General features: G+C 44.0%; 1 protein-coding gene across 1 annotated transcript in view; it reads right to left on the reverse strand.

Annotated features, from left to right (window-relative positions):
• pdzd8 (PDZ domain containing 8) overlaps positions 1–22,197 on the reverse strand; it is a gene marked incomplete at both ends in the record, with an annotated part of 42,699 nt that extends 20,502 nt beyond the window's left edge. The window contains 3 exon segments of the mRNA XM_079230221.1: positions 4,668–4,770; positions 9,652–9,777; positions 21,326–22,197. Of these exon segments, the coding sequence (XP_079086347.1) occupies positions 4,668–4,770; positions 9,652–9,777; positions 21,326–22,197 (1,101 nt within the window).
• Between the last annotated feature and the right edge of the window lie 303 nt (positions 22,198–22,500).

A 22,500-nucleotide genomic window follows, 5' to 3' on the forward strand; every position in this document is an offset into this window, starting at 1 on the left:
TGCACAGCGGCGTCCCCCAGGGCTCCGTGCTCGGCCCCCTCCTGTTCACTCTGTCACCTCGCCTGCTGCCCCAAACACCAAGAGAACGCTGATGTGACGTTTGCAGGTGACACTACCGCCGTCGACCAGATTACAAACAATGAGACTTCATACAGAGAAAAAAAAAAAAATCAGGGATTTTGGTGATAAGCACACATGTGAAGAGCTTAAAGTATGTAATTAAAGACAAAACCCACCCAGAAGTATCAGCTGCCGTTCCACCAGACTGAGACTCCTTCAATCATCGGCCACCTGTCATGTATAATACAGGGTTTATACACAACTTGACTAATGGATTTCCATGATTAATACCAAATTTCCATGAGCAAACATGTTGGGGAAAAAGTGAGTAAATGTAGTATTTAAACTAACAATGAGAACACAAAGCATACAGTAAACCTTAAATGACACAAATGAATGAGACAATAGTTTGATTAAAAGAATAAACATTTATATAGATGCCTGTATGTATGCCTGCTTATATTTTGAGCGTCTTTCTTTTAAAAGCATATTCATTATTTCAAACTCAGTGTAAATGAATGTCATGAACACACACACACATATATATATATATATATATATATATATATATATATATTTTTTTTTTTTTTCAAGGACTTTTCCAGGCCTGGAAATAATCATTTTAAAATTCCATGACCGTAAGAACCCTGTATATAGTTGTTTCTTGTTTTTCTTATCTTGTAATATGGGACTAAAATCTGCATTTTGTTGTGCAATACTATGACAATAACATAACCTTGCAATCTTGGAAGATGGAGCCATTAAACCAGCCCCCAAAAACCAGTTGGACACAGTTCCTGATAAGCGTGGCTCTCCCCTTGGGAAGACGCACACATGGTACAGTCAAAAGCAGCCGCATGTGGCTCAGTGGTTAAATTTAGGTGATATTCAAACGGCATGAAAAACATTAACATACACAAGACAAGCGGCGGTTTTCATAAGAGACGCGAGGTAAGCTCGTATCTGGCAATCATCAGGGGAAGAAAAAGGGAGCGCGCCAGAAAGATGGTGAATTGACCTTTTCCAGATGGTATAGCCTTTAATCCGAACTACAGAGTCCTGCAGGGGACATGCCGACTGGAGGAGTCTGATAAACCAGGCTCAAATGCCACTGTGAATCTGCATTTCTTTGCCTATATTAACAAAAAAGAGACACAAGTGCTTTGAAGTGGCTCCACTTGGAGAGGGCTGTGCTGGTGAAGTGTCGGGGAGGAACGGCTCACATATTCATGTGAACGCTGGCTGCACCGGGACCCACCATGAGGTCCCTTCTGGAGAAAGATCATATGCATTTGCGTACATGTAAGGTGTGCATGTGCAACAACTGCATGTTTGTGTAGAAAATGCTTTAGAGGTATAGAAGCAATTTCAGAAAGTAAGAAGTGATGTTTGAGAGTTTTTAACCAACAATGGAACCGAACAATTACACACATTCTGGACTTACAGATACCTAATACCCCCACAGCTGATTTCTTTTTATTGTATTGACAGGAAGCCCCTATTAGCCGTTAAATCGCCGAGCGGCATGCTGGGTAAAGCTCGCTCTGCATCACTCGCTGCAATATTAAAAGACACATTTGATTGAGCACCCTCGTTTCACAGGGATTATATCATTATTATTATTATAATAATATAATACTGCCACCATCTAATAACATGCCCCAAAATGCTTTTAAAATACAAAAATACATGTTTTTAAATAAACTAATATATGATTTATGAATTGATAACTGAGGAGCAAGGTCGAAATGAATTCAATGGCATCATCCATCAACGAGAAGCAGAACATTACTCAACTCACACTCCAGGAATTACACCGCCCCCCTCTCACACATCAATTGTCAAATATCAGGTTTTTTTGCAACCTTCCGGTTATTACAGAGCGTTCATGTAATAGAAACCCATTAGGCATGGGAAGGCATGTCACATTCATCCCAAAATAATTGAGATTAACAATTTCATCCCGATAATTATTCAAATAATCTTAAAACGGCAGTAAAAACACGCTGGAATCTAAAGTTTATATTGAACACTGTTTTTCGTGAACAACAATCAAACAATGTTAAGTAAGGTCACCTCTAATCGTCTTCAGGAGAAAACAGTACATTTATACTGGATCTGGATCAAAGAGCATCACAGGATTTGTTTTGTTTTTACACAAAAATAAACCAAACTGTGACCCAACACTACAGAAACACATGGTCCCCGTGTAGTATTGGATTTGCACTATTTCAGGTTGTATTTGCAAAGTAACTGAACCCCAGTACTCAAAAGCATACAGCAGATATGTTGTAACTGTGGAAGGAACGGCTGCTTTGGGATGAAACAACTGACAGTAAGGTTGTGAGGTTGGTAGTGAGAGGGAGGCCTGATGGTTCACTGCCCCCTGCTGGTCGAGGACGCAACTCCTCCAAAGTCATTAAACGCCACATGAAAGCACAGCGCCAAACAATTACTGTTCAACACAATACAAATCTTTGAGCCTTTGCAAATGTCATTCAGAAGTGTGAGGCAAGGACAGCGGCGGCATTAGGCTTCGCAGGAGCCCGAGCCGGTAATCACGGCTGACATTTCCCTTTAAATCTGCCATTAGTCACTTCCAAACCAGCCTGGTGTGATAGCTGTAATATCTCTAAATTGCAGCAATTAGAAAAAGGTTCGCCGGAGGGGCCTGAAAATGTTCTGTGCAGCTCAAAATGTCAACAATGGGACAATCTCATCAGTGCGAGGATGATGAAAATAAGCTGGTATGAATGTGTCAATAAAACAAAGTGTCCGTGTTCTGAGAGTTTAAAAAGCTTTTAAAAAGGTGCTACATTTGATATTTAACTATAGCAGCAAACAAGTCTGATACATGTGAAGATATAGAGGAACAATGTCTCCCTGTGTTTCTCCTTGGTTCACATAGCCGGCCGGATGCGTGCCTTTTAGTGACGGCGGTAACAGCTGAGAACCCTCCGGTTCTCCCTGGGAACACCGTGAGGGTCTTTGGGTAAATGTGTAACGCTAAAGAGCTCTCTAATGACACATGAGCCAGTCCCATCTTGACTAGGGATGGGCATCGTTTGGGTTTTTCGCGATACCGGTGCCTAAACGATACTTTTAAAACATACCGGTGCTAAAACGATACTTTTAAAACATACCGGTGCCTAAACGATACTTTTAAAACATACCGGTGCTAAAACGATACTTTTAAAACGATACTGGTGCTAAAACGATTCTTTTAAAACATACCGGTGCTAAAACGATACTTTTAAAACATACCGGTGCTAAAACGATACTTTTAAAACATACCGGTGCTAAAACGATACTTTTAAAACATACCGGTGCTAAAACGATACTTTTAAAACATACCGGCGCTAAAACGATACTTTTAAAACATACCGGTGCTAAAACGATACTTTTAAAACGATACTGGTGCTAAAACGATTCTTTTAAAACATACCGGTGCTAAAACGATACTTTTAAAACATACCGGTGTCTAAACGATACTTTTAAAACATACTGGTGCTAAAACGATACTTTTGAAACATACCGGTGCTAAAACGATACTTTTGAAACATACCGGTGCTAAAACGATACTTTTAAAACATACCGGCGCTAAAACGATACTTTTAAAACATACCGGCGCTAAAACGATACTTTTAAAACATACTAGTGCTAAAACGATACTTTTAAAACATACCGATGCTAAAACGATACTTTTAAAACGATACTGGTGCTAAAACGATACTTTTAAAACATACCGGTGCTAAAACGATACTTTTAAAACATACCGGTGCTAAAACGATACTTTTAAAACAAACCGGTGCTAAAACGATACTTTTAAAACATACCGGTGCTAAAACGATACTTTTAAAACAAACCGGTGCTAAAACGATACTTTTAAAACATACCGGTGCTAAAACGATACTTTTAAAACATACAGGCGCTAAAACGATACTTTTAAAACATACCGGTGCTAAAACGATACTTTTAAAACGATACAGGTGCTAAAACGATACTTTTAAAACATACCGGTGCTACAACGATACTTTTAAAACGATACTGGTGCTACAACGGTGCCTGAACCGATGCTTAAAAAAACGACGATTGACAAAAGCCTTTTTTTTATAGTCGAATTGAACAATATATTAATTATTTAAAGTATACTATAAATATAAATAAATACAAAACACTTCAAACTAAAACTTCAAACTTTTTAACTTCAAACTAAACAATATATTTAAAAAAAAGGACAGACACAAGCATCAGGTGGCCTGATGGGACCGTATGCAACAGAACTCTGAAACTGTTGATTCTACAAACTGCTGCTTTATGGACGACACGTCATCATTAATATCAAAGGAGAGCTTTCCTGAACCAGACGGAGCTGCTCTTGACTTCACAAACTCGTCTCCTAATAATCTCACTCTGCGTTTCTCCTGCAGAGCTCCCAGCCGGTGTTCTTGCCGGTACCAAACCTAATCTTGATACGCCATCAATGTCCAAACTAACTGGTTTCTTCATTGGGTGGAACATGGTGACGCTGATGTGTATGCGTACTCATCTGGTTTAAAGGCTGAAAGAAGGTTTGGGAGTGGGATGTTACGGGGAGGAGAACCCACCCGTTTGATGGAGGTGCGAGTCTTCTCCTTCCACTGGTGGCTGCTCAGCTCCAGGGTGCAGTGCACATAGGTTTCTCTGTCGTAGGAGCCCAGGATGAACAGTCTGCAGGGACAGAGACACACGGTGAGATTCTACAACACATCCAGAAGCACCGACTGGGTCTCGTCCAGCTCTCCAAACAGGTGGAGAACCACGGCGGCCTTCAGGGAGCACAGAACTCAAAAGGCTCTAGAGGAAGAGTTTGGTTTGTCCGCTCTGGGCTACTGTAGAAAGATGGAGGCGCAACACTGGACTCAGTGAAGAGGACCTGCTCCCCATGTACACATGAAGGGCTCATGATAAAGCAAACAAATAAGATTAACATAGTTCCCCTTAACGCCGACATACTGGTGTCTTCAAGGCCCTAGAAGCCCATTAGCAGTGTCGTTCTCTCTGTGCTCTCTTCACTGGTTGACATCAGGATTCAGCATTTTGAATCAAAATGAGGACACATCTTCAGTGATTTGGTTACCGTCAATCAAGTCACACACATGCAGAGTGTTCTACTTCAAAAAGTACTGTTTGACTTTGACTGTCACCCATTTAGTAAATACAATAATGTAAGAGATACAAACTAATGATTTGAAATGTTTTCATGGGCTTTAATACATTTTTATGTCATATGAAATTATTATTTGAATTGACTTGCTGTTAAAGGATCGTTTCAGTTTAAATCATTCAAATAATCTATATTCTAAACCACAGTCTTGTATCTATGAAGTCCTCCCTCAACGCTGCCGCATCGAGACGTGCAGTAAAGAGGATCCGGCCACATTTTACCCTCAACCACAAGCTGAGGTTAGGAAAGCTTTATTGATCTTCATCCAGACGCTTAAATCTGCCCCCGCACGCTGAGAGGGGGCGGATGACTTTCTGCATCGATACGGGACATCACTCCTCTTCGCTTCTAATCCTCAGACATCTACTGGACATTACTCGTGCATCTCAGCGTGAGGAGGCTTTGTCGAATGATGCCGAGTCCTCTCGTCATCGTGGAGTCCGTCTCTTTAAATCCCGACTTCATGGAAGAGCACAGCTCAATCACAATGACCCTACTTGCTTCCCTTACCTTTTTTTGTATTCGTATTATCTGTTCATCTGCTGCATTTGTGTTGGTTAATAATTTGCTTGTTTGGTCTATAAAATGTCAGGAAAAAGAAAAAAGTGATCCCAAGCGTCAAAGACTTTCATTTTGAGACCTCCACATTGGAGAAGCTGAAGAGTGGCTCTTGTAGTATATTATACAATTATTCGAGTTGTCATTGTTTCTCTTACATCGTCCACAGCCTGCAGTCACTCATTCACCCTTATGGTGTCCTGTGACACTGGAAAGAAAAGCTCACGTATGTTTGTCTACTGCTGCCCCCTGCTGGGCAGAGGAGAACAATGCTGCCAACCCCGACTCCCTCTGTCTGGACCACTAAAGCAATACTTCAGGAATACTGTGATTCCAGTATGATCCTGAACTGGGAGGCCAGGTAGAACACGTCTCCCAGCCTGCGGATACAGGAGGAGGTGATGTCAGAGGGGAAGAAGAGTCTGTACGATTTTAATGGGCAGGACATAAATCTTTAATGGATGAGGCTGATCTGATCAACCACATCCAACACACACACACACACACACACACACACACACACACACACACACACAATGGCAACGTCCACAGGCGCAGATGAGGAAATGGGTCAAATTTGGATTGGCTTAGAATCTTTCATCTCCGTTTCCCTTATGTAGGATAAATATAGTATATAAAAAGACAGTGTTTCTATTTCGTCCTTTTCTCTGTGAAAAGTCTGCTTGGAACTGCATTTTTAAATGCCGAGCCAACAAATCGCATGTTACCTCGAGACGCAGAGATGCAGCGACAGAGATATCGGATATCCGTCTGATACGACTGGACCAGAGGATCTGGTGTCGGGGACAATAAGCTCTTCTGGCATCGGATACCCTTTTTTTAAATGGATACAAATCATCTGCATTTATATCTTTGTGTTTATTGGTTACATTCTGTTTTACAAAGTCAAAGCAATGTTTAAGTGGAGTCTGATATAGCCTTCAATATCAAAGGATGCAGCTTATTAATGAACCAACGGTCTCAGGTGCACAGTATTAGGGAAATAACTGTCATGGCCCGGTTGTATTTGTACTCCATTTCTAATAATACTTGAAGAAATCGCCAAATGTCAAAACTTTTCAATGCCATACACATTGTGTTTTTGCTCAAGAGTACTTTACACAGAACGTTGAAAGAGCCAACGCACAACAGTTCCTCCCGATCGACCCTTTCACAATAAAAGCCCTAGACACTGCTTTACCAGAGGAAAGCTCCACTCAGAGCATTCAGCTCAGAGGAAAAGTTAAGCTACACATGCAGACTGCCAGAAGCAGCTCTGGGTCTCAGGGATTCTGGGAGTTGCTGCTCCAATGTATTCAAACCTTTTATTTCATTTGTGGCACCTGTTGCATATTTGCGTCGCTGCCGGTGTGAAGAGTCTAAAAGAAAATATTCGCAGATAAGTAATTCGCGTTTTTGTTTATTTGTCACGGCCCTGCCTTGTAAAGGCTAAAGTTACTTTGAGCAAATCTGTTTAACAGACGGTATCAAACCTAAAATAGCTGCAACAACGAAGAAGACATGAATGAGCAAGGGAATGGCCATCGGATCCCTCCGTCATAATGCACCTTTATACACTCTAATGGGCCACTAACAGGCGGGCCGGTCCAGACCCTGTTGTATCCGGACCTATAACCAGATAGATAATTGAGAATTATTACATTTTGACAAGAGTGCTTCTTTTAAAACCGCCACAGCTTTTCTCGCTCAGCGGTCCAGGAAACACACGGACCAATGACATGCACTCTAAGTCATATCACGTGATTTAGCCAATCACATGCGTGTATTCTGATAAGCGCCGCGGCGGTTGAGAGATTTACAAACAGACGGGAGAGAGCAAGCAGTTGGAGAAGATATTCCACATGACTTTCCCCAAAAAGAGAAATGTGTTCACGAATGGATAAACCTTTACGAGTACATTCCTCCATAATAAAAATAAAGTAAACCTAGGAGTCCAATATGATCATAATCCTGACAGTAATTCACTGTCCAATGATGTTAGCGGAGAAGAATAGAGCTGAAATAAGAGGTTTTATAACCGCAGATAAAGTCCCTGCGCACACATTTCTCATTTATTTCTAATAGATATTGTTAATAAATGTAACTTTCTATATGTAAAATGACGGTTGTTGACTGCATAGAGTTGTTAATACAACCAGTACGTTATTTCAATAAATATGGGACTAAATCACAGCGTAAGTTCGACATTCCAGGCATGAGGAAATCATCACTCCGGACCTGGTGGAATATTAATGGATTACTTTGCTCTAAACTGTCCATACGAAGAGAACAAGAGAAACACTTGACACACTGCTGAGCGGCATCTCAAATCTTCAGGTTCACAACCTTCAGATAAGGTTCATCACTTCTCTTTAGCGCCCGTTGACCTGCTAACAATGCCCTGAGCCTGAAGAAGACAAAAGGCTCAATGTGAAGAGTGATGGAGCAGAAGAGGTTACAAAGATGTCAGCTGGTTCAGTGGGACAAAGAAATGCAGGCAATGTATGCATTGCATTAGATAGAAATGCACTGAATGTATTGAAAACAAATGTTTGCTGTCCTTTGTTTGGCCAGAAAAGCCAACTTGTTTTGGGGAAAGGTCCAACACAAGGGAACCGGAGATCGTCAGATGAAAAGCTGAATAGTCCCGACTGCTAAGAACAAAACAGAAGAAGGTTTCTCAAAAATGCCATGACAAGAAGAAAGGAGCTGAAGTTATGAAGGAACCGGCCCACGGTCACATGACTTCCTGTCACCACCACATTACATTTCATTTAGCTGACGCGTTCATCCAAAGAGACTTACAATAAGTGCATTCAACCATGAGGACAGACTCACAACAACAAGAGTCAAGCAAGTACAATTTCTTCTACAAAGTGCTATCAGTAAGAGACATTTAAGTGCTACTAGGCGCTACCTTCCTTATTCAAGGTGTAGTCAAAAAATATGTTTTTAGTTTGCGACGGAAGATGTAGAGACTTCCTGCTGTCCTGCTCATTCCACCATTGAGGAGCCAGACGGCACTGAAGGCCCAGGTACAAAATCCACGGCCCGCCACTGACTTTAATAATAATAAATTTCATTTTTAAACGCACTTTTCTTTCAGAAGAAACTCAGAGTGCCACAGAGCCAATATATAGTAACACAAAGTAAAAACATGGTTAAAGCAACCCCTAATAAAAAAAGACAAATAAATAGCTGACAATGAACTAACACAAGGTAAAAAATGCCTTCCTGAATAAAAAGGTTTTTTTACTTTGAGACTAGGGGACCGGAAGTGCAAAAATACCGACTCAGTTTCAGGTTTTAGAACCCGTTCCTTTCCCGTGTTACCAGGCAGATGCTGCGGGTTCTGGCCCGGCCCGTCTGCAGTCTCCCAGTGAGAAGAAGTGCTGCATTGTGAAGTGCAGAATGAAAACAACAGAGACCACGGACTGGTGAGCATCTGAGGTTGTAAATAAAGCAGGAATCTAAAAGCTTCAACAATCCGTGTCCTCGGTTCCCAAAAGCCTCCCGAGCGTTGCTGAAAAGAAGTGATGAACAAGGCATCCAATCCGCTCACAAACAACCAACTTCATCAGTTTGAACATTGAATATCTCGTCTTTGTACCGTGTTAAACTGAACAATACATTATGAATGTATTATAAATAATAAATTGCACTCTGTTTTATTTAAGCGTTGTAAAGCTTTCCAACTTCGGGGACTCTGGGTTGTGATGTCATTTAGAAACAGGACAACTATTAAAATATCACAGTGTGATGTGGCATTCAACCTTCTGAAGCAGGAGCAAAGGGAACGCAGACTGGAACAGAGGGCGGCGTCTCACCTGCTACATTCAATGAGACCGACTTTGAGCCGGCCTTCCACCAGCCGGCTGTCCTGGATGGACAGGTCCAGATCACAGGTAGCGCCCAGCAGAGGCTGCACCTGGAACGGGAAGAAGGGCTTGTACCTGTGGAGAGAGACGGGAAACACACCTTCAGTTCAGGGTCTCCACGACGGCACCGACGGTTCAGACTCATTCTGACCAGTGGATCCATGACTTTAAACCAAATGTCATGACAAACATTTAGTGAAATCTGGGTGTAAACCGTAAAAAGTGAGTAAATGTATTTAAACTAACAATGAGAATACAAAGCATACAGTAAACCTTAAATGACACAAATGAATGAGACAATAGTTTGATTAAAAGAATAAACATTTATATAGATGCCGGTATTTATGCCTGCAACTAACGATTATTTTAATAATCGATTAATCGGTTGATTATTTTTTCGATTAATCGATAAATCGGATAAAAAAATGTTTTTATCAAAAAAGCGTTCATTTCCAACCCTTTATTCAAAAACAGAAGTGACAGTGAAAAACATCTTCAGAAAGTGCACAAACAGGTTGCTCCTTGAACATCCCTGAGCTGTTAATTAAAACAATAAAATGGACTAACACTAAAAACATACATATGTATGCTTTACATCTGCCAAATGTGAGCCCTTTTTACTGTAATTGATCCCTCCAGAGGCTGCATTTACATACCCTGCGTTATCAATATGTATGAAATACTGGGACAGAGGGAAGCTGTACTGCTCCATATAGAGCGTCCTCTTCCTTAAACTCTTTCATTCTGGGTCTCTTATGACCACGACGTCACGTTTTTGGCTAAGCCCAAATACGTGATTTGATTCGTTCTACTTTGAGTAAAAAAAACTAAAAAACCTGCAGCCAGATCCGCCGGTGTGCCGGTTTAACGTTAACGAGTGACAGCGTGAACTGAACCAGACCGGGGGGTGACGGCATGTTTCATCACGTTACGTTTTTTTACAAGCAAGACTGAACTGTAACGGAACATAACGGAACTTTAACGACAATACACAACCCAAACACGTTAGCTAACGTGATAGCAAGCTGACTAGCTTCCATTAAAAACAAGTTTGAGGAACATGAAGACGCTGATTGGCCAAGACTCGACTCGTCAAAGATCTTCTATTTTTGAGAAGATCACGACTTCAGCTTTTCTCGTGTCTCACTCCAATCTCAGAAACGCTGGCCGGCCAGTTGCTCTGCTCCGCTCTTTTTTGTTTTCCCTCCGCGACTTATTGCCCGGCGTAATAATCGTGCGACACAACGAATCGATAATGAAATTCGTTGCCAACACTTTTGATAATCGATTTTTAGTGATTTTATCGATTCGTTGTTGCAGCCCTACCTGTATGTATGCCTGCTTATATTTTGAGTCTTTCTTTTAAAAGCATATTCATTATTTCAAACTCAGCGTAAATGAACGTCATGAACACATGAATATAACACATTTACATGACTTTTACTAAACTTTGGGGTTTTTTATTTTTTTCAAGGACTTTTCCAGGCCTGGAAATAACCATTTTAAACTCCATGACTGTTCCAGGTTTTACATTTTACACAGGTTTCATATTTACGGTCCATGTTTGCATCGTAGTTTCACGTCGGCACAGACTGAGGAGCTAACGGCTAACGGTAGCAGAGGCTACGACGATGCATTGAAGCACTTTAGATAAGAGTGTAACCCTATCATGATGTGTTCAAATGTCATCTTGTCAAATGTTGTTTATGTGAAGAAGACAAATTCACAATATGAAATAGTTCGAGAGGATATTATGACAATAAAATACAATTTAAACTTCTAATGTCAAGACGTTTTTCTTTTTTAAAGAAGTATTGTTGTGTGTTTTATGAAAATAACCACGAAAAATGACAATAATAAAATAATAGGATAACATTTAGAAGTTTTGACAGTTTATACTGCTTTCAAAACAAAAACAAAGTTACTCTGGAGCTTTAAGTCATTATACTTAATCAGAATCTGTTAAAATCAGAATCTGCAAGTCGGATAAAAAAGTTAAAAATTCAGAATAGGACCAAAATTGCCTTGTTTTCGGGGAGTATAACCAAGGCTATTAGAGTCTTCGGGGATGAAGACTCTTTGGAGGCCGAGCCGTTGCTCTGTGCTAAACAAAGGTTGTGGATGCAAGAAGTCAAACGTTGCCACTCGATGAACAAGACTCAATTAGATTTGAGAAACCCGTTCACCGGCTTCGAGACGTGGGAACCCACACCGCGTGGAAGGCGTCGGCCCCGGTTGGCAGTCGGCTGTTTGTGAGGAATGTCACCAGTAGGCGGGTCATGGGAACGCTGGCCACACTGGACTACCTCTGCTGGGTGCGGAGCCTGATGAACACAGTCATTGTGATGCATAAACACCATGTCTGAGAGCACACGCCCGTCCTCTGCTATTTTGGGCTCTTGGTGCTCCGGATGTTGGCCTGAGGCTCTTGCTGTTCTTAACAGCGGACTTTATTCAGACAAATCATTCACATTACTGGAGTTACAGCCTGTTGGTGGCCACAAACACAGTCAGGGCTTTGTCAACAAGGAGGCAACGCGTAGGAAAGAAGCTTTGAGCATATCCTTCTCTCCTGACCAGAACCAGACAAACGATGGTCATACCGCTAAGTGGGCTCGACCTCTGACCCGCAGCTGCACGGACAGCACATGCAGACGATCGCCTGCACGCTCCGCCGGTCCTTTGGCTTCTTCCTGCAGACGCTCATCTGCATGAAGTGACTCAGAGCCGGCCGGCAAAGTTCTCCTTGAATCGGTTCGACCTCAGCCAGTTGTGGAAATGAAAACAACGTTTTTTCTCCCCACTGATATTCAGACGTCTCTCCATGTTGCTCTGTTAGCGACTACGATCCAGACAAACTCGTTTGATTGGAGGCTTTTTTGTAAACTTGGTAAGAGTTGTGAGGAGAAGGTCTGAAGTGAATCTGTGCAAGCAACAATCTATCTGAGTGGGCCACACAGTTTGAGAAGAAGTAAAGCAAAGCAGTGGCTCTCTGAGCTTTGATGGAAGCGTTACAAAATCTGAACATGAAACTAGCCACAATTGGCCACAATTAATGAGAAATATGAACTGAGAACTGTAGGAGAAGATACAATGTTTGAAATCAAGGTCTTATTTCAAAATGCCGAGCATTAAAAAGTGCCTTCTTGGCTCAGCATGTGATGTAAAGGCGGGTGTGGAGGTGCCAGTAGTGGAAGGCCTAAAGTGCTGCTAATCCCCTTTAGCATCTACTGTAAATTGATGGCCACTAACCAATATGCCCGTTCATGTTAATGCGCCACCCTGTGTTCACTCTAGGAACTGCATGTCCAAATTCACTGTTTCCCCTCAAAGATAAAAGAAAGCAACACACTACATTCTGGCTCCAACAAACTGAGAACGCGATACATCGAGATCGTAATCGAATGGAGAAAGTGAGTGGTTCTATACAGAGGGAACCATCACTTCCTCGTTGAGTGAACACTTCCTAGACCCCTTGTAGACAAGGAAAAGGCATTGTGCAGCACGAACACCTTCAAATACACAAAACTCTATTGTGTTCTGTTCTTGGCATCTGCAGTCTCAGGTAGTTGACGGTTCAGCTAATGAGAGGTCAAAAGGCTTAAGACCAAACAAATTCCTCACAAGACAGAAGCGTGACTCTAATCTCAAAGGTCTCAGTAGATTGACTTCTTCTTCTTTGACCCTCACACTGACTGAAACCAGGAATGTTGTAACGCTATCAGTTTCAGGCCCGGCTGCTATCTCACCTCTGGCTACAGCGAGTGACCAACACAACGGCCTTAGCATTAGCTTAGCATTAGCTCAGATAAGTGCACTGACGGGACATTCAACCACCATGATATGAAGTCAAGAGTGTTGTGAAGTCCAGGTTTCATTCTAAAAGGCCTCTTACATTTCCCTTCTCCAAGGTATATAATATGTGCATAATAGTGAGCTTTATAAATACCAGGGTTCAGACACATTGTGACCAATGGATCCATGACTTTAAACCAAATGTCATGACAAACATTTAATGAAATCTGGGTGTAAACAGTAAAAAGTGAGTAAATGTAGTATTTAAACTAACAATGAGAATACAAAGCATACAGTAAACCTTAAATGACACAAATGAATGAGACAATAGTTTGATTAAAAGAACAAACATTTATATAGATGCCTGTATGTATGCCTGCTTATATTTTGAGTCTTTCTTTTAAAAGCATATTCATTATTTCAAACTCAGCGTAAATGAACGTCATGAACACATGAATATAACACATTTACATGACTTTTACTAAACTTTGCGGTTTTATTTTTTTCAAGGACTTTTCCAGGCCTGGAAATAACCATTTTAAAACTCCATGACTATCCCAGGTTTTCTATGACCGTAATAAAATGCACCACTAATGCAGCATCCCAGCTGAATGACTCGGGGTAATGTTCATCAGGGATAACTGTCCACTGTTGGAGCGATTGGTAACCTGCTGTGATTTTGTCTGAATATATACATCTTCATGGATTGACACATTGCCCCCTGGTGTTCAGGAGGGTTGATATCGGAGACCTGGCCGTGTGGTAGACTTTACTGTGGCACTGTTTGCCGTGACACTGCAAAAAGAGGTGGAAGTCGCATTGAAGAGCAGTTAATGGATGTTTTTAGACCATAGTACTCCTTCCAGCTCCAGGCAATTACAGTGGTGTTGTTCTACACAGCTCATCATCTCTGGCTCCTGGGCCGCCAGCCAAAACAAGAGCTGAACTACAGTGACGGTCTAATCAATGCACCGGTCTCCTCCCGTCTGTGGGACTCGCTGAGAGGCTGCAATCCAATTAGTGAGCGACAGCAGATTAGCGTTGGGTCGATTCCGGGTTTTTTCCGGTCCGGTCCGGTGTGCGAGCTTTAACTTGTTGGATTTTATGCAAACTGGCTGAGTTTGGTTCAATTAATGTCCCCCTAAAACACAGGGTTGCACAACGAAAAGCAGTTTTAGTTCCTTTACGCGACTCAAGAGAAACTAAACAGTGATGCGTTCCTGTAGTGCTTCTTTTATTTATTGGTATTTATTTCTTTGCATCAGGAGGAAAGAAAACAGCAGCAGCAAAAACACTGGGGGATTCTCTGGAAAGATAACATGGCCCACATCTCAACACCTAAACCTATTTTTGCCCATCGTGTCCATGGCCCTGTGACTTAACTAGACGCCCTGTTTCTGTGTATTCCTGTCCATTTGAAAGCGCTGCAATGAAGGAACAGCTGATTCGTACTAAAATGAGTCATCTCAGTACAAAACCTCCTCATTTGACCACGACAACCTAAATAAAGTGGCAGCTGACTGGAGGGAGATCCCCGGGGATCCGAGAGGTTCCTACTTGCTGATGTGACTTCCAGTAAAGATCACAGTATAAAACCTGTGATTTCGGCTTAGAGAGTACAAACATCCGAAGACAGCGAGTATTGCTCACCCATTCTTGAAGTGGACAGCTGATGGGTACCTGGTTTGTTTACATGACGTAATGTTTATTTGTTCGCCTGGTGGAGCGAAACATCTGGATTTCTCCCTGAAGCGCTTTATATGACGGCTCTCTGAGAGAGGAGCACACATTTTAAACAATACTGCAGCCAACCTTTACCCTCTCATTTAGCGCAGCTTAAATCGTAAATGTGATTAATATTCTATTAATTGTGCGTCCTCAAAGCTAGCACACGCACTAGCCGCTTCCCAGGCTCCTCCGCTCTCCCCTCGTCTAAGCTTCTGCCGTGCAGCTTCCGGATGAACGCAAAACGAATTCATGGAACTGGAACGATGATTACGGCACAATAAGGCCATCCCAGATTAGGCTTTCAGCTTCGTATTCGCCCAGAGCCGAGGTTGGGACTCTCCCTGGGTGCTGTAATGCCTGGATTACCTCCAGTGGGCCGCGGTCCCAGCCCTGCCCTCCACAGGACTACCATCTGTGCCACTCAGCAAATCCCAAGGTCCAGTGCTCATTCTGGGAGGCTGCTCTTCATTACATCACCTCATCACGCTCACTCGCTCTGCATGGCTGTGGGAGTTCTTCTGTTAGCTGCAGTCCTCTCCCAGACAACTCAAGGGCAATAAGGAAGCGTTTACTGCGTGCATTTAACAGCTGGACAGGCAACACGGATGCTTGGAGGAGTGAAGTCAAACTCTTTGTTTGGAGCTACATCCTGTTCCGTCACTTCTTTTACACATTCAAGTCAAAGCTATGCGTGTAGCCCAACATCATGCATCACAAATGGTCCCCAGAGGGCTTTAAAGTCTGCACAACATACGACATCCTCTGACCCTCGCTTTGGAAAAGGAAACACGGCAACAGGGAGAAGCGATCCTTCTCCCAGGACGGACAGAAGTGTCACAGATAAACCACGTAACTACGGCATAGTCCATCTGTAATAAGGACTACTACTACTCAAGCAGCAGCAGTGGATGGAATGATAATGATAAGCAGCGACAGTAGTTCTGTGCTCCTTGTCATGGTAGATGAGTTCAATGAGTGTAACAATGATTTGGCTAAACACATTGTTTAGTGTCGCGTGACAAACTGTAGTAATTGAGTCCATGTTTGTCGTTTTCTCAGTCCGTGTCACTACAACATACTGAGGGGATCTCCTCCATGACAAACCTTCACTGACTGCAGTGTGCGGCATGTGTTGGAACAGATTTGAGCTCCACAGCTTCAGTAGCAGACTGAACATTACTCACAACCAAAGGTCACCTCTGTTCCCTCAACACAGCTGCACAGACTGACCAGAGGTGGTTTGACCCGAGAGCCAAGGTAACAAACTTACTTAACATGCTAGTCAGTTTCTATTCATGGATATTTGTTTGTGTTTATTGAAACCGCCTGTGCCCCCAGCAGCTCCCTGGTATACCCTAAAGCAGGGGTCCCTCATAGGGGGACCGCGGTCCGGGTGCCGTTGCATCTGGACCCAGACTTAAAAACGATAGATCATCGCTTTTCTAACCTCGACGGCACTCGTTCAGCGGTCCAGGAAACACATCGACCAAATACATGCGTGATGCTACTCGGCCAATCATACGCGTGTATTCTGATGAGAATGGCCCCCGACTCCAGTGAGATAAACACACAGAGACCCGACAGTGGGAGGGAACGAGTAGTCAGAAGTTATTTCACATGGCGATCTCCAAAACGAGCAACCATATCGACTCACATCCCAAATAAAACAGAAAATAAACCGCAGAGCCCAAAATGATCAGAATCCTGACTCGTGAACTCACTGTCCAACAAGGATGTTAAGAGCTGACACAAGTGGTTTTAATAACTACACATAAAGTTCATGCACACACTTCTCTTTTTCAAGATGACCAGAATATGATGGGGGTTTTTTCCCATGCAGTTCTCTTTATGTTCACGATGTCACTGAATAAAATATCTGCTCCATCATTTGCCTTTAATATTTTTTTTTGTTGTTAATCCACCAATTTCAAATCATTAAAGCTTATGTTTTATCCATAAATGTGTGCAGAACTGCTAACCGTCATGCCAGCTGGTATTTTGCATGTGATTGAAGCGAAGTTCTCAAAACATTCAGTTTGTGGTTTGTACAAACTACTTTTACTTAATTAATAAATTATGAAAAAGATTTACCACACCGTCGCCGTAATACTAATGTGATGTATACATTACTGCATCAAGCAATAGTACTAATAAGTACTTTAATTTTATTCCAATACTTTAGTAATGTTAGTGAAGTAAGATTTTGACTGCAGGACTTTTACCAGTGTTTGTACACTGTGGCGTTTCTAGTTCATTCTAGGCTCAGGAGCTCTTCCTCATCACCCTACTCTTCCCTAACCTTATTTTCCAGCCATGGAATAGTACTTGACATAGACATGCAACACACAATCCACCGCAGAACGTGTGTATGTGAGCTCGAGAGCACAGAACGCTTAGACGCACGGCTGCAGGAAATCAATCGGCCATTAGCCCGGTTCAGACGTAAAATAAGGTTGTTGTTGTTGTTGTTGTAGTAACAGGATGTGAGGTACTTGGAAAAAATACATTGCTTGGCTCTGATGTATAATCAAGCTTTTGCAGCGTGCTGGTACGCATGAGCCGACGTCCGCATGGGCCGACGTCCGCATGGGCCGACGTCCACGACGACGTCGTCCGCATGGGCCGACGTCCGCATGAGCCGACGTCCCCGACGACGTCGTCCGCATGAGCCGACGTCCCCGACGACGTCGTCCGCATGGGCCGACGTCCACGACGACGTCGTCCGCATGGGCCGACGTCCACGACGACGTCGACAACATGAGCCTACGTCCACGACGTCGTCCGCATGGGCCTACGTCCACGACGACCGCATGGGCCTACGTCCACGACGACCGCATGGGCCGACGTCCACGACTACGTCGTCCGCATGGGTCTACGTCCCCGACGACGACCGCATGGGCCGACGTCCCCGACGACGTCGTCCGCATGGGCCTACGTCCACGACGACCGCATGAGCCTACGTCCACGAAGACGTCCGCATGGGCCGACGTCCACGACGTCGTCCGCATGGGCCTACGTCCACGACGACCGCATGGGCCTACGTCCCCGACGACGTCGTCCGCATGGGCCTACGTCCCCGACGACGTCCGCATGGGCCGACGTCCACGACGACGTCCGCATGGGCCTACGTCCACGACGACGTCCGCATGGGCCTACGTCCCCGACGACGTCCGCATGGGCCTACGTCCACGACGACGTCCGCATGGGCCTACGTCCCCGACGACGTCCGCATGGGCCTACGTCCACGACGACGTCCGTGTGGACCTACGCGCTTTAACACTACAAGTCACCCTTCACCAATTCATACACTGATGGCAGGGGCTACCATATGCAAGGTGCCACCTGCCCATCAGGACTCTAACTAACAGTCATACAACATTCACACACTGCAGGAACAGCCTGCAGGAGCAATGAAAGTCAGTGAAGCACATCGTAATGTCATGAAAAAGAAAAGAGGTTTTTTCCTAGCAAACGCTGCCTGCATTATCTTGTGTCCATCTGACCAGTGGCGTTCCAGCCATGCGTGTCCACTGCGTGAGCACTGCTGGGCCTCTTCTGGAAAACACCAGGACCAAGTGTCACAAGTTTCCGTTCAGTTTAGCTTTCTCCCTTAAAAACTTCCCTTTTTTCTGTCTTCTCTTTCTCTCACTTCTGTAAACTGAATCCCGATCCCTACAGAATGTGCTCTTCAACCTGGTCTACTAGGTCTACGTTGACCTCAAAAACATGTGATTTATTGTATTTTATGTGTCTGTTGAAATGGGTGTAAAGATAACTCGTGTTCTGTAGCATTGTTCACTCAAGTCAAAAGACCGCAACATCCCAATCTGACAGTCTGCATTTTAAAATAACTGAAAGTTATCCAGTGGACTTTTGTCATGAAAACAAACAGTTTAATGGTTCCAGAACTTTCATCTGTATCTCTCAGTCTTCAGCATCTACATCCACAGCAGAAGACCGTATGGTGGAAAGTTCTGAAGAAAGAAAAGTCAATAAATGGACTGTGACTTCATATTATTTTTGGGTCACACCACTATTTCCAAGGTCAATAATTAACTTTCAATCTCAACTTTTAGACAAATACGGACACAAACTGAAAGAAATTGAAATTTGATATACAATTTCCACTGCATGTGGACAAACTCATGAGCTGAGGAAGACCATTGTAGCACACTGGAAAGCTCCAGAACAGAGTGGACCTTGTGGTGAGATTGATTTGTGAAGAAAGACCAGGTTTGGCGGTCATGGTGACTCCATCACCCAGGTCCTCCTGCTCGTACGGCCGCGGCTAAAGGACAAATATGTCACAAGCATACTAATTCCAACTGTACGCACTACGCAGTGTAGTCACAGTAGAACAATTACCAAAAAAGTCCCTGCATGAAGAGAAAAAAAACCTCTGGATTTTTTTACATAATGCTGAAAAGACACTATTGTTCTGGAACAGAACTCAAATGAAGGAGCTATTCACTGCTGGAAGAAATGGACAAGAGTGGGAGGCAGAGCAGCTCCAGTGACAGTCCTGAAAACAAAGAAAAGTCAGAAATCCTTAACTATATACAAAATACTTTTTCTTTTCTCCAATTATATGGAGCAGTAGTGTAGTTTTCCAAAGGTTTTGCCATTTGGCATCGACCACTGTTCTGACCGTTTGAACTACCAGCGGGGGAAAGTGGGAAATGGGTCACAGGTTTCTTAAATGCCATTTCCAAAAATCGAAGCCCTTGAAGCTTCCTGAGTGAACCCACTTCTAGAAGTTGTTTTCAGACCAACGCACTTCAAATCGTGGGGTCTAGCTCGTCCAGATGGGGAAAGCTATTCATTAAATATGAAGTCATTGTTACCACCAGTGGGACGTTCTAGAGAAAAGTAGTTTTTCTACCGGAGGAGATGAGGCTGGCACAATCAATAACTCTTTTAAATCACGTCTTAAAACCCATTTTTATAGAATTGCTTTTAAGTGATGTCGTGCTTTTATGATCTAGTATGCAGTTATTTTTTCCCCTATTCTTTTTTGTATATTTTATTTATTTGTTTGTTTTCTACTCCATTTGCTCTTTTTGATTATTAGTGTGGTTTTGTTGTATTCGCTGCCTTTATGGTCCTTTTTTTTGGCATTTAAGTTATGACTATGCTTTGCTTCTCTGTAGAACACTTGCTTTTAAAGGTGCCATATAAATAAAGTTATTATTATTATAGTTGGAATAGCTCTTAACCCACATGAGACCAAGACACTCCATATTCATTGTATTTTAAGGTCATTTTGACACATTGAACCTTCTCTCTAAGCAGAGCATTGCTTTCTGTGGTCTGCCAACAGAACAGCGTCAAAGAACACTTTAGAATAATTACTATTATTAGCATTGTTCTATTCAGGCCTTATCCTGAATAATGTAGGTGTTGGTTCAACTCCCTCTGGTCCTCTTGCAGCTGCAGGAGGCCTGTGGTCTCCAGCAGGGTGTCAAACATACGCCCGTATTTCTATTGATTTTTTTTTACATTTTTAGCCTCTTGTTGAAGCGCTGGACCGGGTCAGAGTGGACTGGACCGGGTCGGAGTGGACTGGACCGGGTCAGAGTGGACTGGACCGGGTCAGAGTGGACTGGACCCGTGCCGTCAGTGTGGTACAGACGGTGCACCATCAATGATCGGGAGAAAAACAGGCCTTGTGACGAAATTCAGGGAGAAAGCACGAGCTGCAAATGGAGGATAAAGTTTTTGGACACTTCACTGTATTTTGCATCAGGAGGCATTGTGTTGCAAGTCTTTAAAAATGGATTGAGTCATGAAAGTGACTTCACAAAGCGAGGGAATCTGCAGAGGAGAGCAGGCAGGTAAACAGTGGGCTGATGGCTGAGTTTTTTTGCACTTTATGCTTCTAGTTTATTGTAGAAAGACCTTAAAATAGGGTTTACCATCCAAAAACCTTCACAATGATTTAAACAGATAATTATTGTGGTTATGTATGCGTTATTATGCTGTGATTGTACTGGTCTGGCCCACTCCAGATCAGCATGAGCAACAGAGGAGTCTGACCCCACTGCTCTCCAGCCGGCTGAGGACTTCCTCCAGCCCACATCCGGGTACCTGAGGAGCCTACCTGATCTTGTAGTTGGGCAAGGTGTGCTTCTTCTTGATCACCCGCTTCAGCTGGTTCACGATGATGGAGGTGAGCTGCGGCAGCGGCCTGCCCTCGAACTGGGACTTCACCTCGAAGTCCACCAGCGGGTCCTCCAGGAAGGAGAAGGACCAGTGGGAGAAGGGCATGCGCGTGAACTGCAGCCGCAGCCGGCCCACCACGCGCCGCATCTTCACGAACAGGTAGGCGGACTTCCCGAACACCAGCTCCACGTCGATGGCGAGGTGGAAGCCGCCATTGTACTCGATGTCCACCTCGAAGTTGAGCTCCTCGGACATGCCGTCCTCGTTCAGGTGCACGGGCTTCATGAGCGTGGCCGTCTTGAACACCGGAAGAGAGTTGCCCAGAGAGATGTCCCGCAGGCTGAGCCCCTCCAGCAGCCGGCCGGCCGTCTTGGTCTGCAGCAGCTCCTCGAACTCCACCTTGATCTTCTTGGTGAGCCAGTGCCGCACGGCGGGGGTGTCCCGCAGCTCCCGGAAGAGGAAGCGGAAGATAGCGTTGAGGAAATTGCACGTTTCGGGTCTGGCGGCGTCGGCGACGGGCTCTGCCGGTTGTTTGGGGCTGCTGCCGCCGGGCACCGCGGCGTCCTGCTGCCGCGCGGAGGCGGCCTCCTTCGGCGTGCCGGTCGCCGCTGCACCGCCGTCCTGCGGCTGCTGGCCCGGCTCTGCATGGTGGCTGGAGAAGTAATCCTTCAGCGCGCTCCCGGGCACCACTTTGACGTACTGCACCGTCCTGCCCGTGGGCTCGGGGCTCCTCCGGTAGATCAACAGAAACTGGAGCATCAACGTCACGACGGCCCCGGACAACGCGGAAATCAATATCACGTAAATCATGTCGCGCGGCTGCCGTCTCGAGGACAGCGCGTGTTCATAATCAAAAGGTTGTTTGTTTTTTAGTCGCGTTAACAAAGCGAGTTCCACCTGGTCGCTCTCAAAGCTGCCATATCATCTGCTTCTTCCCGGAGCTGCGGGCTCCGCACCTGATTGGTCGAGCGGGTCACGTCGCTGTGCGTGATGACGCAGCGGAATGTGTTTCTGTTGATGCGTTCACGGTGCGTCGGATTTACCACCTGTCCACGAAGGGAAAACCTGTTTGAGTTGACCTTATCCGGCAGGATACGTCATCCGTTTTCTCCA

The sequence above is a fragment of the Taurulus bubalis genome (assembly GCF_910589615.1).
Source record: "Taurulus bubalis genome assembly, chromosome: 14".
Taxonomy (NCBI): Eukaryota; Metazoa; Chordata; class Actinopteri; order Perciformes; family Cottidae; genus Taurulus; species Taurulus bubalis.